General features: G+C 46.0%; 1 protein-coding gene across 3 annotated transcripts in view; it reads right to left on the reverse strand.

Moving 5' to 3' along the window:
- LOC139381504 (ubiquitin carboxyl-terminal hydrolase 54-like) overlaps positions 1-18,918 on the reverse strand; it is a 59,423-nt gene that overhangs the window by 21,364 nt on the left and 19,141 nt on the right. For all 3 annotated transcript variants that reach the window (XM_071125104.1, XM_071125105.1, XM_071125106.1), the window contains exons 2-10: positions 17,021-17,113; positions 12,651-12,785; positions 11,191-11,304; positions 10,119-10,201; positions 5,792-5,897; positions 3,854-4,000; positions 3,255-3,404; positions 1,063-1,231; positions 597-782 (exon numbers count right to left, since the gene is read on the reverse strand). In XM_071125104.1, coding sequence (XP_070981205.1) covers positions 597-782; positions 1,063-1,231; positions 3,255-3,404; positions 3,854-4,000; positions 5,792-5,897; positions 10,119-10,201; positions 11,191-11,304; positions 12,651-12,785; positions 17,021-17,113 — 1,183 coding nt within the window. The remainder of the gene's footprint in view (positions 1-596; positions 783-1,062; positions 1,232-3,254; positions 3,405-3,853; positions 4,001-5,791; positions 5,898-10,118; positions 10,202-11,190; positions 11,305-12,650; positions 12,786-17,020; positions 17,114-18,918) is intronic.

Below are 18,918 nucleotides of genomic sequence, written 5' to 3' on the forward strand. Positions count from 1 at the left end.
TATATATCTACCCTGTCTGTGTGTGTGCATTATATCTACCCTGTCTGTGTGTGTGCATATATATCTACCCTGTCTGTGTGTGTGCATATATATCTACCCTGTCTGTGTGTGTGTATATATATCTACCCTGTCTGTGTGTGTGCATATATATCTACACTGTCTGAGTGTGTGCATATATATCTACCCTGTCTGTGTGTGTGTGCATTATATCTACCCTGTCTGTGTGTGTGTGTGCATTATATCTACCATGTCTGTGTGTGTGTGTGTGTGCATTATATATACCCTGTCTGTGTGTGTGCATATATATCTACCCTGTCTGTGTGTGTGTGCGTTATATCTACCCTGTCTGTGTGTGTGTGCATTATATCTACCATGTCTGTGTGTGTGTGCATTATATCTACCCTGTATGTGTGTGTGTGCATTATATCTACCCTGTCTGTGTGTGTGTGCATTATATATACCCTGTCAGTGTGTGTGCATATATATCTACCCTGACTGTGTGTGTGTGCATTATATCTACCCTGTCTGTGTGTGTGCATATATATATACCCTGTCTGTGTGTGTGCATGCTATTCCTGAACTCCTCCTCCTACTACCTGTGGTCTCCAGGCTGCTGCGGGAGGCTGTGTCGTTTTCTGGGTTACAGATGACGGTTCCCTGGGAATCGGAGGAGAAGTGGCTGGCCATGGACTCATGGTGAGAGTGGGAGTGGGAATGCTTGTAGGAGTAACTGTCTGTCGACGAGTCGGTGCGCGTGTCACTGGAGATGGACGGCTCGCGGCCTGAAGACAACAGCATGACAGCGGAACAGATGCAGACAGCCATCAGAGATAATAACGAGAACACACAAGCCAGGACTTAATCAGAACAGTACAGAGAGCAGGAAACAACCGCTTCAAGAAGGTGAAACACGTGGTGTATAAATTGCATTTGTTTTACTTTAACTACTAGTTCCATTTGAAAGAACAAGAACAAAAATGCTATTTGAACACAGGTGTGGTAATGCAACAGCCATTCTGTGCGTGTAGCAAGTGATCTCGTGTGACGCGAGGCGTCTCGTACCCGAGTCCTCACTGTCGTAGTAGGACCTGTTGAAGTGGTGCAGGTCCAGGCGGGAGGGCAGGTCCTGCACTGACACGGGCGTCCCCCGGGGGTCAGCGTAGAGCAGTAGCAGGGGCTGGTAGTGGCCCTTGATGCACCGAGACACCACGTCCTTCCACTTGGGCCCGATCTGCCGGGAAGAGAGGAAACTATGTCATGACTTTCCAGGGTTAGACCTGCGCATTCAGGCTCATCCCTGAAGTGAAATCTCAAACTGTTCAGGAAGAGTCGAACAGACACCCAGAAAAGTACACACAGAGCGAAGCGAGTGAGCTCACAAAAGAATGCGAGTTAGTCAAGACCACAGTTACAGTACAATAGCTACTGCTAACATTAACACGACTCTGTAAGCGCCAGAGGGGCCATTTTCCAACCCCTCTTACCCCAACCTGGTTTTCCCGAATGCACAACGAACGCTCTGCCCTCGCTCAGCACAGGAATCTGTGACAGGAAGTCCCGATAGCCCTATCATATCAGAAAAGTGTGTGTGTGTGTGTGTGTGTATGCGTATGAGCGTATGTGTGTGTGTTTGAAAGCGCAAATGTGTGCGTGGGTCTACAGAGGTGGCCGCTTTGCTCTAGCTCTCTATTGGCCACGCCCTCCTGTCCAGCTGGCCAGATAAACAATAGAGGGATATCCTTGTTTTCAGGCCACTTTTGTCCAAACCCTCACTGGCTCACGTGCTGGCTTTACACACACACACAGACAGAGAGAGACAGAGAGAGACAGAGAGAGAGACAGAGAGAGAGAGAGAGAGAGAGAGAGAGAGAGAGAGAGAGAAAAGCTGCTTTGTATGCAACTGCCCAGGAGTGAACGTACAGCACAGACATTTATGTGACTAAAGCCATGATAGGAGAGAGGGGAGAGAGGAAATGAGCGAGAGAGAAAGGAGAGAGAGAGAAAGGAAAGGGGAGGAAAGGGAGAGAAGAAAAGGATAGAGGAGTGGGAAGAGGGGAGACATTTTTTAAAGAAAGTGGATGGATGGAAGGTGAAAGAGCCATGCCACGGGGGGGGGGGGGGGGGGGGGGGACTAGGTAGAGAGATAGAGAGGAAAAGAGAGAGACGGGAGAAAGGATAGATAGGTGCGAGCCAGAGCAGTGAGAGAAGGCCCGTTGCCCACAGAGCTGTGTGTCATTTCCTTCCCTCCGCCCGCTCCCAGGAGAGGTGGCGAGAGACACACACCACAGTTGGGCCAGCAGGCCAGGCATGTGGAACTAACTAACTAACGCCTCTGCTCAATGCTCCCACACCTCGTCACACAGAGAGGGGGACCTGACCTGGAAGTAAAGGAGAAGCCAATCAGAACTCGCACCCATGACTGGCCACAACACTGCCGCAGTGTGAACCACCAATCAGAGTTCATCCAGATGACCTCATGTGACAGGCTTTGGGTTCCTCAGCAACGCTGCAGACCTCTCATTGTCCATGATAAGGACTGTGGCAGGTTACATGTGTCTCTCCATGAATTTTTGTACATACATGTTGATTGTTGTTTTTGATGTAAATTTTGTCTGGCCTAAATATCCCCAGTAGGATAAGAAAGTAAAGTAAACTATTCCTATGACAACTATTCCTCCTTGGGCTGTAATGACAACGCAGCCTGTGTCATCGATTAAAAATGGAGCAAAAACAACCCCAGCTCGCCAGTGAGTCAACGAGCGGGTGAATAATGTAAACTCATGGCGCCGGGGTGAAATTAGCGACAAACAGGGGGCTTTGAACAGAGCCCGACAGGCCACGCTTCTGTTTAGCAATGAAAGAAAACATCAGGGAATTCGTTGTTAAAAGATGAATGTCCTCTCCCTCTTGACACAGCAACGGGAGAGAGAGACGGAGACAAAGACAATAAGCTGTAAAAGTGGAGGACTCTCAACTGAGAGGAGTCCACAAACACGTGTACGGCTCAATGGTCTGTCTCACAGTAACATCACCCAAGTGAGGAGCAATGTATAGCCAAGCATGGCCTGTGTGATTTTCAACTGCAAAATACCGTAGGAAGAATAAAACACAGCAACTACACAGTAAAAACAAATGGTTCATGTTCATGGTCAGGATTAGGGGTAAAGGAATCCCATCCTACATTAGTGAATAAGGGCAACTTCTCTAACCATTCACCCGGATGGATTGATTTATTTCGTTTTTTTTTGTTTTACCTCTTTGACATGTGCGTCATCAAAGTACATCCACTTGCGTATCTTGGTCTGGAAGAAGAAGGTGGAGTAGTGCTTGCCGTAGTAACACACCATGCCCACCAGGTAGAGCTCTGCCTGCTTGGCCTTATCATCTGTTACTCTGTAGAAGAGCTGAGGGGGACAGGGGAGAGGACTCATGTTCAGCCCCATAGGGAAACAAAAAATACACTGTCCTGCAATACTGTATAGCTAAATCATACCCCCCCCCCCAGGGTACCCAAACAGACATCGGGAATATTGGTATCAGATCATAACACAACTCGCAGAAGTACCACTTCAGAAACGCTCCAGAGGTTCTCAAAGGTTAGCTCGCTTTTACAGCAGGTAAACACCTTGAAAAATTCATTAGCGAGGGAGATGGTGCCTGACTGTGTGTGTTGTGTCAGAGTATAGAGACATCAGACTGCTTTCTATCCACTCTGGTGTCGGTGGCTAGAAACATTACAGCATAAACAACCCAGTATGGCATAACTTAGTGGCATCTTCTGAAGAAAACTGTAAGAGTGAGTGTGTGTCTCCGTGTGTGTGTGTGTGTGTGTGTGCGCGCGTGTGCGTCTTACATCCCCCAGGCGCAGGCAAGTGCCCAGGCTGTGGATGACGTCCTCTGCCAGGTCTGAGTGGTCAGAGTCCCACACCAGACCTATGGTGATGATCTCTGGAGAGTTCATAAGTACCCGACGAATACGCAGCTTCTCCCCACAGTTACTCTGAGGTAGGGAGAGAGAGAGAGAGAGAGAGAGAGCGAGCGAGCAGGAAGAAGAGAGCGTGTGAAGAGGAGGGTGGGAAGAAAGGTAGGGGGCAAGAGATGGAGTGGGAGAGAGAAGGGGGAAGTGAAAGAGGGGGACAAAAAGGAGACGTAAATTGAGAGTTAATAAATCACAAATATAAACCCAAAATCCTCAAACAAACTAAAAAAAACTCAAACAAAGTCTACCATGACTCATTACGTTCCGAGTTGACAGTGATCTTCATCCATTTAGCTTTTTCAGTGTTGACTATGGTTCAATTCAGAGCACCCCTCATAGTGAGCTGTGTCTGAAAAGGTCAGCTGGCTGTAGGCCAATGACAACCCCCAATTCAAGTGTCACTTCTATGCCCATCACAGAGAGACAGCCTTCCTTTAGACAGAAACTCTACCCACACACTGGGCCCAGCAGCATGTGGGGTTCCTTCATAGAAGGTTACCACAAGGACTCCTTTCACAGAGCTGATTTGGGCCAGAGCGGTACAGCGTGTGTGTTTTTGTTTGTTTGTTTGTATGTGTGTGTTTGTGAGGGAGAAGGACGCATGTCACCACATGCACCTGCCATCTTGACCTCCTTTGCCGGAGAGGGGCAAAATTCCCTCTTCTTTTGTGCGTTTCCCAGAAGTGAGGCTGGAAACAAGCGGGCGGCAGGCCCCCGGAAGGGCAACGATTGTGCACGCGCCAAATTTGACATAAACAGAGGAGACTTTCTCACAGCACAGGCGAGCACTGGGGTTTCTCACACACAGACCAGCGGGAGAAGCATCAAAGTCAGCCTATACTTAGCGAATAAAAACATATTTCTGGAAAAGGCCTGTAATTGTACAATACTGGGGCAGCTCGTTATGATTATGTCGACTCTGGAGTTGACCGTTAGAATGACCAGAGGCTTTAATGTTTGATAAAGATAAAGCTGGGAGGGAGTATCAGAATTACAAGAGTCATGTTTGACTGGGAGATTTCACATTTTAAAACGCTAATACTTTGAGCTGCTCATGTTGATCCACCCTGGTCCTTTCAGTTCCGTTTCTAACCCAGAGATATTACAGTCGAAGCACTAAGGACTCCGTGGTGAGTTTGGCTGGCCTCAGAATGGTGTTTACTGCCCTTGTGACGCCATCAAGTCCCTCTGAACCAGTCCGCCCACACTCAACACAAGCCTCGGAGTTAGATTGTGTGTGTGTGTGTGTGTGTGTGTGTGTGTGTGTGTGTGTGTGCGTGTACGCAAGCGTGAGAGTCATAATATATTTCTTGACTAAAGAATCCTACAGGACATGAATATTTAACTTTTTTTTCACCATCATAAGTAAGAATATTTCTGGTGGGAGTGTAATATCTATTGTGGCTGTAATATAGTGTAATATAGTGGCTATCACAGTTGTCGTAGAGTCCATGGTGTGGAACAAGCTTTCCCCTAACAGCATGACAGCGGAGTCCCTGTTCATCGTCCAAAAAATGCCAGAAACTCTACCTCTTCAAAGAGTATCTTAAATAAACCCCACGGCACCCCCAAGCAAAAATACTTTTTTACCTACACTTGTCTTTTCCTACTAGTACTGACTTTGTTGATAACTACTTTATTGTAGGGAAAATGTCCTTACTACGACGGTGCTATCTGGTTGTCCCACCAAGCTATCTTAAGATAGCTGCACTAATTGTAAGTCGCTCTGGATAAGAACGCAGGCTAAATGAGAAAAATGTAAATGTACATTCATGGTATGGTGTGGTAAAGGGTTCTTGTATACCAACTCACCGGACAGTTGCGTAGGTCTCCCATAGTGCTGGCGTTGCGGAGCAGCTCTCCAAACATGTCTGGTGTGGGCTTGTCTTTACACTCCAGCATCCTCACCGCCTGGTTACTGTAACACGGGGAATACACAGAACACACACAACTCAGACATCTACAGTGTGAGACAACACACACTCAGACATCTAGTCCTTGCTACACCAGGGTTGTACGTATGATCTGTGGGCCACATATATTGTAGGGGAGAGTGGGGTAAGTTGAGCCTAAGGGTTAGTTGAGCCACCCTTGTAACTAGGAAACCATACACAAAATGAATCATGTGACCAAATATTTAGGAAGAAGTCATCATTTCATGTGAAGGAAAAAAACACATGGAAAAAAGTGTCAAGCATGTTAGGTCCAAAAAACGGATTTTCAAAGTCAAATTAATGCATTGTGTTATATCCTAACCAAAGTAGAGTTTTAATATTGTTTTATACATCAGTTGGGGTCTCTATAAGCTACAATATGCGGTTCTAAACATAGCACGGAAAGTGCATCCTTGTAGCTGTGTGAGCTAATATAGTCTAAATGTTTGCCATGGGGTAAGTTGAGCGAATGGCCATGGGGTAAGTTGAGCCAATGGCCATGGGGTAAGTTGAGCCAATGGCCATGGGGTAAGTTGACCCAATGGCCATGGGGTAAGTTGACCCAATGGCCATGGGGTAAGTTGAGCCAATGGCCATGGGGTAAGTTGAGCCAATGGCCATGGGGTAAGTTGAGCCAATGGCCATGGGGTAAGTTGACCCAATGGCCATGGGGTAAGTTGAGCCAATGGCCATGGGGTAAGTTGAGCCAATGGCCATGGGGTAAGTTGACCCAATGGCCATGGGGTAAGTTGAGCCAATGACCATGGGGTAAGTTGAGCCATATTTGGAGAGTTTCTCCCATTCTCCTTTGTAGATCCCCTCAAACTCTTGTCAGGTTTTATGGGGAGCGTCGCTGCACAGCTATTTTCAGGTCTCTCCAGAGATGTTCGGTCGGGTTCAAGTCCGGGCTCTGGTTGGGCCTCTCAAGGACATTCAGAGACTTGTCCTAAAGTCACTCCTGCTTAGGGTCATTGTCCTATTGGAAGGTGAACCTTCACCCCAGTTTGAGGTCCTGACCTCTCTGGAGCAGGTTTTCATCAAGGAATTCTCTATACTTTGCTCCGTTTATCTTTCCCTCGATCCTGACTAGTTACCCAATCCCTGCCGCTGAAAAACATTCCCACAGCAGGATGCTACCACCACCATTCTTCACTGTAGGGATGGTACCAGGTCTCCTCCAGACGTGATGCTTGGCATTCAGGCCAAAGAGTTCAATCAGGAGGTGAAAGAAACGCACACCTGTTTAGGCTAGGTACTGGCTAGTGGAGTAGAACAATTGAAAATAAAAGGAGAGCCGCACACTCTAGGAGCTCAGATGCAATAATTTAATAACCTAATATCCAACGTTTCGACAGACAAGCTGTCTTCATCAGGGACAACTTGTCTGTCGAAATGTTGGATATTAGGTTATTAAATTATTGCATCTGAGCTCCTAGAGTGTGCGGCTCTCCTTTTATTTTAAATTGTTCTACTCTACTAGCCAGCACCTAGCCTAAATAGGTGTGCGTTTCTTTCACCTCCTGATTGAACTCTTTGGCCTGAATGCCAAGCGTCACGTCTGGAGGAGACCTGGTACCATCCCTACGGTGAAGAATGGTGGTGGTAGCATCATGCTGTGGGAATGTTTTTCAGCGGCAGGGATTGGGCTATTAAATTATTGCATCTGAGCTCCTAGAGTGTGCGGCTCTCCTTTAATTTGTAAAGAGTTCAATCAGACCAGAGAATCACTCAGAGAGTCCTTTAGGTGCCTTTTGGCAAACTCCAAGCAAGATGTCATGTTCCTTTTACTGAGGAGTGGCTCCCGTCTGACCACTACCATAAAGGCCTGATGGGTGGAGTGCTGCAGAGACGGTTGTCCTTCTGGAATGTTCTCCCATCTCCACAGAGGAACTCTGGAGCTCTGTCAGAGTGACCATCGTGTTCTTGTTCACCTCCCTGACCAAGGCCCTTCTACCCCGACTGCTCAGTTTGGCGGGGCAGCCAACTCGAGGAAGAGTCTTGGTGGTTCCAAACTTCTTCCATTTAAGAATGATGGAGGCACTGTGTTCTTGGGGACCTTCAATGCCACAGACATTTTTTGGTACCCTTCCCCAGACCTGTGCCTTGACACAATCCTGTCTCGGCGCTCTATGGCTCTATTCAACCTCATGGCTTGGTTTTTTCTCTGACATGCACTGTCAACTGTGGGACCTTATATAGACAGGTGTGTGCCTATCCGAATCATGTCCAATCAATTGAATTTACCACAGGTGGACTCCAATCAAGTTGTAGAAACATCTCAAGGATGATGAATGGAAACAGGATGCACCTGAGTTTAGTTTTGAGTCTCATAGGGTTTGAATACTTATGTAAATAAGTTATCTTTTATATATATATATATTATTAGCTAAATGTCAAAAAAATTGTTTTCACTTTGTCATTATGGGGTATTGCGTGTAGATTGATGAGGATTTGTATATATTTCCTATATTTCAGAATAAGTCTGTAAAGTAACAAAGTGTGGAAAAAGTCAGGGCTCCTGAATACTTTCCGAATGCACTGTATATTGACAACAACAAAAATGATGAACAAGAACCTGTGCGAAAGAGAGGCTATGATATTGTAGCAGAGGCACACAATGTCTTATCTTATGACATGGAGTCTGAGCTTGCTAAACATATCCAGAATTTTGCGGCCCAGTTTCATGGGCTTAGTAGCCTCAAATGCATGAATTGGCACATCGAAACAACATCCCTGTCCCATACAACTGGTTGAGAAATGGAAGGGGAAGTGATATTGAACAGAGAGATCGACATGTATATCTGAATGTAGGCATACATTTAAGATATACAATATACCACACCTCCCAGTCCATGAATTCAACTTTGACCTACCAGCACCACCAACCCCTGTCACAGGACACTATCACCCACTTACCCCAAGGTGGCTCAAATGTAGATATATTTTGTTAGAAATAACACTATATTTCCCTTGACGTAGTGATGCTGAATGCATAAAATGGCTCAACTTACCCCACTCCACCCTACAGACTGTGTTAAATGTAAGCATCTTTCAGATAAAAACATCCTTCTAAAATAGAGAGCACTACAGCTACAGCCTTAACACTGGTGCTACTGATCATGTGACTGCAGGGCCTTAGACCAGTCCTTTGTCTACAAGGTGACTCTTTGTTCCGTTCCCATTCTCTCCAGGTCTCTCTGGGGCTCTGTCAAAGACACTCCAGGGTTATACTGTAACTCTGTGCTCTGGTGCAGGAGAGAGGCCTGTTATTGGCCTATAAACCCTTGTCAGGATACAACATACTCCTCTGAGGGTTATGGGGGGGGAGTGGGTGCGTGTGTCTGTGTGTGTGTGTGTGTGTGTGCGCGCGTGTGTGTCTGTGTGGGTGTGTCTCTAACAGATAGAGAGGGGCTGGTGTTGGGAATGTTGGGCTCATATCAGGGCCAAATAGCGTTGAGGAATTAGATAGAGCCCACACAGTACACCTAACAGACTAATCACATGGAATATTATTGTAGACACTTCATCACTTTTGCATAAGAAGTTTGCTCATAACATAACAAGCACTCTGGGCTGACTGGCTGGCTGCTACAGCAGACGAAGAGACTGAGACTGGTGTTGGGCTCTCCTGAGGGCTTCGCTGCAGACATCGCCACAGCTGGAGACGCAGGCAGGCATCCCCTGGCTCACTACAGCTAGTCCGCAGCCTAACGGAGGGAATGCAGGTGATTCATCCCTCCTTCCTCCTCCCACAGCCCAGAGAGGTTTGGTGGACAGCTCATACTGCCACAATGAAGAAAGCTATTACCCGTTCCTAGGCGACCTGATATCTAACCTAGCGGGTTACTTCTCTTTAGAGGAGGAGAGAGAAAGCACATTCGGTCACCATTGTGTCTCTAGGCCGAGAGAGCGTTGATTTTTTGTTGTTGCTCTGCTCCGTGGAAAAGAGACCGGAAAAGCTTTTCAGTCTATCATCTGTTTGCGGAGTGAATGGAGCAAAATTCAATTGGAGAGCAGTGCCCATCAACTTTCACTTTCGTATAAAATGTGCGCCTATGTATGGTGTTAGTCAACTAGTCCGAACTGGTCCGAACAGGTCAGAATTAACCCCCTCGGAACTAGTCTGAACCAGTCAGAACATCAGTCAAATCTAGGCAGAACCAGTCAGCTCAATGCTGTTTTCCCAAGTCAAAGGATTTACTCACCAGAGGGAGGTGGTGGAGATGTAGTGCACCATCTGAATGAATGGCAGTGGGTCAGAGGAGGCCCCACAGCTGCTACACACACACTGCAAACATACAAAGAGTTACACCACTAAGATAAGCACAGCTGCTACACACACACTGCAAACATACAAAGAGTTACACCACTAAGATAAGCACAGCTGCTACACACACACTGCAAACATACAAAGAGTTACACCACTAAGATAAGCACAGCTGGCTTGACTTCAGTTAATGACATAGAAATGGATGGGGGGGGGTCAATTCTGAGATGAAAAGAAAATGGAATGACTGATCATCTAAATGAGTTACTGAGGCTCGTGTTTGTACTGAGGCTTGTGTTTGTACTGAGGCTTGTGTTTGTACTGAGGCTTGTGTTTGTACTGAGGCTTGTGTTTGTACTGAGGCTCGTGTTTGTACTGAGGCTCGTGTTTGTACTGAGGCTTGTGTTTGTACTGAGGCTTGTGTTTGTACTGAGGCTTGTGTTTGTACTGAGGCTTGTGTTTGTACTGAGGCTTGTGTTTGTACTGAGGCTCGTGTTTGTACTGAGGCTCGTGTTTGTACTGAGGCTTGTGTTTGTACTGAGGCTTGTGTTTGTACTGAGGCTCGTGTTTGTGCTGAGGCTTGTGTTTGTGCTGAGGCTTGTGTTTGTACTGAGGCTCGTGTTTGTACTGAGGCTCGTGTTTGTACTGAGGCTTGTGTTTGTACTGAGGCTTGTGTTTGTACTGAGGCTTGGGTTTGTACTGAGGCTTGTGTTTGTACTGAGGCTTGTGTTTGTGCTGAGGCTTGTGTTTGTACTGAGGCTCGTGTTTGTACTGAGGCTCGTGTTTGTGCTGAGGCTTGTGTTTGTACTGAGGCTCGTGTTTGTACTGAGGCTTGTGTTTGTACTGAGGCTCGTGTTTGTACTGAGGCTCGTGTTTGTGCTGAGGCTCGTGTTTGTACTGAGGCTCGTGTTTGTACTGAGGCTTGTGTTTGTACTGAGGCTTGTGTTTGTACTGAGGCTTGTGTTTGTACTGAGGCTCGTGTTTGTACTGAGGCTTGTGTTTGTGCTGACCTGTTCGAAGAGCGTCATGGCAAACTTCTGGTGTGGGATGCAGTGCTTGGCTGTGCAGATGTCCTCTTTGGTCTCGTCTGAGATGTGGAAATGAATCCGCATTAGGATGTTCTCCTGTGGGGGCAACAGTTAGAGACAGTCATGTTGGCTTTATTCCTGTTTGTGTTTGTGTGTGTAAGCAAGTGTGTATGCGCTTGCCCACGTGTTGTTAACCGAATCACATTACTACGTCATGACAAAACCAACACACAAAGAAAATATCCTCGAGAAAATCTTGAGAAAACTTATATTGCTTAAAGGAATAATCCACTTAAAACTATCTTTTGATATATTTTTAAAAATTAATCTACTGTTGATTCAGTCTCAAAATGTTTTGCACGTCAGCAATCATGTCTTCAAGACATAAGGACTTTCAAAATGCAAATTGTAACTTGCCACATCATCATGATGATGCATCTACAATTCGATTTTTGAAAGTCCTATATCTTGAAAACTTGATCACTGAGATGGAAAACATTTTGGGACTGCATCAACAGTGGACTAATAAACACAAATATAGTTTTTGAGTGGATTACTGTTTTAAACTCAGTGAAGCAGCAAGGTGCTGCACTGCAAAACACACAGAGGCTCTGGTTGGCCATCCTGAGCTAATTTACTGGGTGATTTATCACTCTAACTGCAGGCAGGAGCCCTCGGAGCGGTGGGAGTTCTGTAGCACTGCAGAGAGAGGGTCACCACGGGGAGGTTCCAATGTACACTTAGCATCTGCCTCAGCCCACCATCCCACCGCCTCCGGAATGCAGCCGCAGCCAAATACCCAGAATAATACTAATAAAAAAAACAACCCAAGTTGCAGTTTCCGTATGTTCTCGCTTGTCAGCAGAACATAAAGAGAAGTGGAGAGAGAGGTTGAGAGGAGAGGATAGGCCCAGAGAGGGTACAGGGTATGGAACAATCCTCTGGCTGGCTGCCTAGCTGCGTTGCTTATAAAATGAGCTAGTCAGGGGGGAAAAATGGCAAAGTTTCTTTCTTTGTGGTAGTGTGGTAGAGGCTGGGTGGACTGCTTACTGTCACTGGGATCAGGGTAAAAGCCTTGTAGAGAGCTCTGCACTGCAACTTCCCAGAGACAAAAACACTTCCCACACTTTTCCTTTGTTCTCCCAAAGTAAATAGTGTCCCCAGCCATTGTTTTCTAAATATTACGGCATGACAAAAATCGGATTTTTAAACATGGAACATTTTGTTATGAGATCACTTTTAGCAGATCTCGTAGCTCTGTTCTGTTTGCTAAGTGTGTAGGTGTATTAGAAGGGAGAGAGCAGGAGTGGAAGAATGAAGGGTAATGGACGTGGGGAAGTGAGGGATGAAGTAAGTAATGGAGGAATAAGTGAGCTGAGAGAGTAATAGTGAGGGGGTAAAGTAGGAAGAAGTGGAGGAGCAAAGGGAGGGTTGCCTCTTACGAAGCACTCTGCAGCGTCGTCCATGATGCCCAGCTGGAAGCGCTGTTCGTCCTGGAAGGTCTTGGCCAGAGCGCTGCGGAGCGCGTCAGATGGCAGCACCTTCTCACTGCTGAACTGGAACTGAGCAAAGATACTCTAGAAACAACAAGAGACACAGTAACACAGCGGGGTCAACAACAGCGTAACACTCTGGAATAACAGGAATGGACTCAACAGAAAGTATTCACGGATTGTACAACAAAATGATACATTCACAGGGTTCACATAGGGTTCACCGCAAATGGAAGGGGGTCAATATCCTTTATATCAAGGTAACACTAATTTCACCTCATCACTGTTGACGTCGAGACTGCTGTTTTGCAGATACTATTTAATGAAGCTGCCAGTTGAGGACTTGTGAGGCGTCTGTTTCTCAAACTAGACACTCTAATGTACTTGTCCTCTTGCTCAGTTGTGCACTGGGGCCTCTTACTCCTCATTCTATTCTGGTTAGGGCCAGTTTGCACTGTTCTGTGAAGGGAGTAGTACACAGTGTTGTAAGAGATCTTCAGTTTCTTGGCAATTTCTCACATGGAATAGCTATAATTTCTCAGAACAAGAACAGACTGATGAGTTTCAGAAGAAAGTTATTTGTTTCTGGCCATTTTGAGCCTGTAATCGAACCCACAAATGTTGATGCTCCAGATACTCAACTAGTTTAAAGAATGCCAGTTTTATTGTTTCTTTAATCAGACAGCAGTTTTCAGCTGTGCTAACATAATTGTAAAAGTTTTTTTTAATGATCAATTAGCCTTTTAAAATGATGAACTTGGATTAGCTAACACAATGTGCCATTGGAACACAGGAGTGATGGTTGTTGATAATGGGCCTATGTAGATATACCGTAAAAAATCTGCTGTTTCCAGCTACAATAGTCATTTACAACATTAACAATGTCTACACTGTATTTCTGATCAATTTGATGTTATTTTATTGGACAAAAATTTTGCTTTTCTTTCAAAAACAAGGATATTTCTAAGTGACCCCAAACTTTTCAACGGTGGTGTATACTGTTGAAGTCGGAAGTTTACATACACCTTAGCCAAATACATTTAAACATTTTCACAATTCCTGACATTTAATCCTAGTAAAAATTCATTGTCTTGGGTCAGTTAGGATCACGACTTTATTTTAAGAATGTGAAATGTCCGAATAATAGCAGAGAGAATGATTTATTTCAGATTTTATTTCTTTCATCACATTCCCAGTGGGTCAGAAGTTTACATTCACTCAATTAGTATTTGGTAGCTTTGCCTTTAAATTGTTTAACTTGGCTCAAACGTTTCGGGTAGCCTTCCACAAGCTTCCCACAATAGGTTGGTGAATTTTGGCCCATTCCCCCTGACAAAGCTGGTGTAACTGAGTCAGGTTTGTAGGCCTCCTTGCTCGCACACACTTTTTCAGTTCTGCCCACCCATTTTCTATGGGATTGAGGTCAGGGCTTTGTGATGGCCACTCCAATACCTTGACTTTGTTGTCCTTAAGCCATTTTGCCACAACTTTGAAAGTATGCTTGGGGTCATTGTCCATTTGGAAGACCCATTTGCAACCAACCTTTAACTTCCTGACTGATGTCTTGAGATGTTGCTTCAATATTTTCCTACCTCATGATGCCATCTATTTTGTGAAGTGCACCAGTCCCTCCTGCAGCAAAGCACCCCCACAACATGATTCTGCCACCCCTGTGCTTCACGGTTGGGATGGTGTCCTTCGGCTTGCAAGCCTCCCCCTTTTCCCTCCAAACATAATGATGGTTATTATGGCCAAACGGTTCTATTTTTGTTTCATCAGACCAGAGGACATTTCTCCAAAAAGTACGATCTTTGTCCCCATGTGCAGTTGCAAACTGTAGTCTGCCTTTTTTTATGGTGGTTTTGGAGCAGTAGGTTCTTACTTTCTGAGCGGCCTTTCAGGTTATGTTGATATAGGACTCGTTTTACTGTGGATATAGATACTTTTGTACCTGTTTCCTCCAGCATCTTCACAAGGTCCTTTGCTGTTGTTCTGGGATTGATTTGCACTTTTCGCACCAAAATACGTTCATTTCTAGGAGACAGAACGCGTCTCCTTCCTGCGCGGTCCCATGGGGTTTACATGTCCTAACCGGCTTGCCAAAACTATAGTTTGTTAACAAGAAATTTGTGGAGTGGTTGAAAAATGAGTTTTAATGACTCCAACCTAAGTGTATGCAAACTTCTGACTTCAACTGTATATACACACACACACACACACACACACACACTTTGGGTATAATGACTATATTTATGTTGCAGGGCGCATTTGAAAAAGAGACCTAGGTCTCAATATGTCTTCCCTGTTTTAAATCATGTATTTCCATTTTCTCAGACAAGAACACCCTGAACAAGGTGAGTGTTTATTGGGCAAGCGAACATAAACACACGTAAAGGCACACAAACATGCGCACCCACTAACACAAACATGCGCACACACACACACACACACATCTGCCCTGCCGCTGTACCTCAACCTATCTTGCGTACAGAAGAGAGAGAGAGAGAGAGAGAGAGAGAGAGAGAGAGAGAGAGAGAGAGAGAGAGAGAGAGAGAGAGAGAGAGAAGAGGTGGGTGAGGTGAGCTGAGAGAGAGAGAACAGGAGAGGCAGAAAAGGAGGTGGGGAGAGGATAAATTATCATAGCCTTATAATTCCGAAATGCCCTGTAATCGACCATTCAAATGAGCCCTGGTAATTCTGATAAGGCTGAGACATCAAGGGAGAGAGGGAGAGAAAGAGAGAAGGAGAGAGGAAGACCAGAAGCAGGAAGGGAGGGAGGGAGAGGAAGATGGAGGCAAGGGGAAAGAGCACAGGGAGAGATGGAGAGAGCAGAGGGGAGAGTGAATGGGAGAGAGAGAGAGATGGAGGGAGAGAATGAAAGAGCAGAGAGAGGGAGAGAGATGGAGTGCAAGAGTGAAAGAGAGAGAGCAAGTGCAGAGGGAGCAACAGAAGTACACTTAGGCCTACATTTCTGACCATGACTCTGAGGTAGACACTGGTGTGAAATCAAATAACCTGTCACAGTCAAAAGGACCAGACCTAGTCAGTCGGTAGCTAAAAGATGGCCTCGTTAAACTCACGGGGCTCTGTCACTCTCCAAGTCCAGCCTGCTAGCCAGATCCAGCTGCTCTTAGCTATGCCTGCCACGCAGACCGTGTGTGAAACAGAGGAACCAGACATGCCTTCAAATATCACCATCGAACCCCTCCGATGGGCCATGCAGCCCTAAGCATCGCAGATCATCAAATCACTCAGTTTCACAAGAGCCCATTTAAATCTGCATTTGGGTGTGAACATTGCACACGGCTGAGTGTGTGGAGTGCCATCCTACAGCCACTCAAAAGGCATTTCCGCACCCTCGACTGTCTCCTCTGGTACGTATGAGAGCGTGAAACTTGCCTCTTCATTAAGATGGAATCAATGACTCAAACCAGGAAAAACAAACCTGCTGGCCCACAGGATGAGTCTTGTGGTGTAATGGAAGTAAGCTTAGTGGCAAAGCTAGTCTGGTTCTGCCAGCCAGCCAAAGAGACAGACAATCAGAAATTGATTTGGAATGAATAACAGAGAGTCAGTTACAGAGTAAGACTAAAGTTAGAGAGACCACCCTCACACAGACAGGAAGACAGACAGACAGACAGACAGACAGACAGACAGACAGACACTTACACAGAGACAGACAGATGGTCGCGGTGGGACATATAGAGATGGTCATTGGTCACTAGGGGTGGCCCGGTTTTGCTATTTGAACGATCATTACGATTACCGCAGTCATTTGGCAAATAACAGAGAAAGAGAGAGAGAGAGAGAGAGAGAGAGTGGGGGGGGGGGGGGGTAAAGCCATTGATCTACATTCAGCGGCCTGTCCAGCTCAAATCAAATGTATTCAAATCCAATTCGATTGGTCACATAGCAGATGTTATTGCGAAATGCTTGATCAGAGAGAGATCAATGGTCCATAATAATCCATAACCACTGGCCAGACATCCAACCACTGTCTATCCACACCAGGGGAGATGGCTTAATTACTGACATGTTAAGACACAAACATTCACATCCCAGAACTCCCATTCAAAATCATGGTCATCTCTCAGGGGGCACAGCTATGCTTAAGAACTAAATTCACAGAAATAACTTGAAAAAAATGACGTATTTGATCAATTTACTGTTGAAAATAAAATACAATAGTCCAATACCAAAAGAACCTCTATCTGCATTCTTTGGTAGGCATTACATGGAAAGGATTCATTAATAAGTGAACCACCTGTTCTCCACCCCAGGCCTCCCTCTCATCTCCACCCACAGGTCTAGCCTCTTACCTTCAGGGCACAGAATATACACGAGTCCTCCATGCACTTGTGTGTGGTCAGCTGCCGGAAGCTCCGCCGAAAGATGTCCAGGTGCCACAGGACCTGTGGAAAAGGCGAGAAGAAAGAGTGAGACAAAATGACATACAAATGCTCCTCAAGTCGGACCTCACAACTCCGGATCACCTGATTTCTAAATGGAATCTCCTGAGCAAACAACAGAAAGCTACTGTAAAGGAAACGCTACGGGAGCGTGTGACAAGCATTTGCTTCTCTGCGTCGCCTGCTGTTGACTTTCCCACCCTCCATAAGTGCCAAGGCTTTGCTCCAAAAGTCTAAGCTTTTCGCAGATTCAAAACCCTTAGAGAGAGCACGGCATGTCTATCTGTGGAAATCTAAAGTTCTCTAAAGCCAGTGGAATTCCCTCGCTAACTCGTACCTGATGCTAAAGGATGTCCCTCCCTGAATTTGAGGTTTGTTACACAACCACAGTGGAGCCCACTGCTGTCCTGTCCAATCCCCTGTTGGCTCTGAGAGCCTACCACTGCTGCACTAGCCCAAGCCCGTCCAATAGGAACAAGAGCAGGTCCTGTCCAATCAGATCCCTGATGCCTCCCAGACTCTTAATCCCCTCAGCAGGGGAGGAATCCTGCACGCCTCACCAGGGGTTATGGGAAGAAGATGAAGAAAGAAAGAGAGAGGGGGAAGCGAGACGGACAGAGAGGGAGCCAGAGAAAGAGAGTATGTGATAGACCGCGGGATAAGGGAGAGAAGGTGGGATAGAGACAGAGAGCGACAGAGAGAGAGAGAGAGATAGAAAGAAAGAGAGAGAGTGTGTGTGTGAGAGAGCACCAGGCCCATCACTTTGAGGAATGTACGCTTGTCCAGGTCGGGCTGAGATGCTGGGTGTCAGCGGAACAAACGCGGCCCTTGCAGTTTCCCGTCGGGAGGCTCCCTGGCATACCATCTTCCATCTGGCACCCTGCCTGAGCAGCCCAAGGGGAACAGAGGTCCAGGGCCCACCCCCACCTGTTCAGTGTCTAACAGCGCCCACGCCATGGTCCTGCTGCCACGTCCACACACCACCGAGCTGAATTATAGACAGGCCTGTCAGTCTCTGTTAACCTGAACTTCCATCTTCTCTCTCTGTTCCCCCTGTCCCAGACACTACCTATGTGCAGTATCCCTTTACCTAAAAATGCCTCTCATCGACTCGCCTATCATTCCACCAAACAATGCTTGACAATCTTCCCACCAATCACAATCCACCCAAAATAGTCACCCTATACCTTACAGTACTTCATTAGTTTATACAGTGGTGGAAAAGCTATTTAAACTTTTCCATAAGAATTTCAAACTAAAACACGGTTTCAATCAAATGAAACATCAATCATGATCCACCCAATTGTCACCCTATACTGTGCACCGATACATTTCTGCAGCGATAGAAACAGCTATCCAATCTTTCCCATGGGTATTGAAACTAAAACATGGCTTCAATTTAAACTCAAACAATATTAGTAGAGATATAGTGAGCGTGGTCAGGCATGTGTCATGTCTCAGCGAGCAGCAAGTCTGGAGCATCTGTTTCAGCACTAGTACGCAGCGAAGCAGCTTAATAGCAATCAAACTGCACTGATCGTGACTCCAAATGTCAATATAACTGACCTCTGACAGTTTCTGCAAGGCAAAGAACTCCTCCAGGACTCCTCCAGTACAGTGAGAACCAATGACTCTTACCGGTGTATGCCTCCTCAGGCATCAATATACAATCTGTCAACGTGTGTGATAAAACCCTATCATGGTCACAACATTTTAAAGTACATTAGTTTTTAGTTTTTTTTACAGCTGGTGTATAAGATGGTTGCCGGGAGAAGTAGTAAAAAGTGCTCAGGCGGTTTGAAGACAAT

The sequence above is a fragment of the Oncorhynchus clarkii genome, chromosome 23, assembly GCF_045791955.1.
Source record: "Oncorhynchus clarkii lewisi isolate Uvic-CL-2024 chromosome 23, UVic_Ocla_1.0, whole genome shotgun sequence".
Lineage (NCBI taxonomy): Eukaryota > Metazoa > Chordata > Actinopteri > Salmoniformes > Salmonidae > Oncorhynchus > Oncorhynchus clarkii.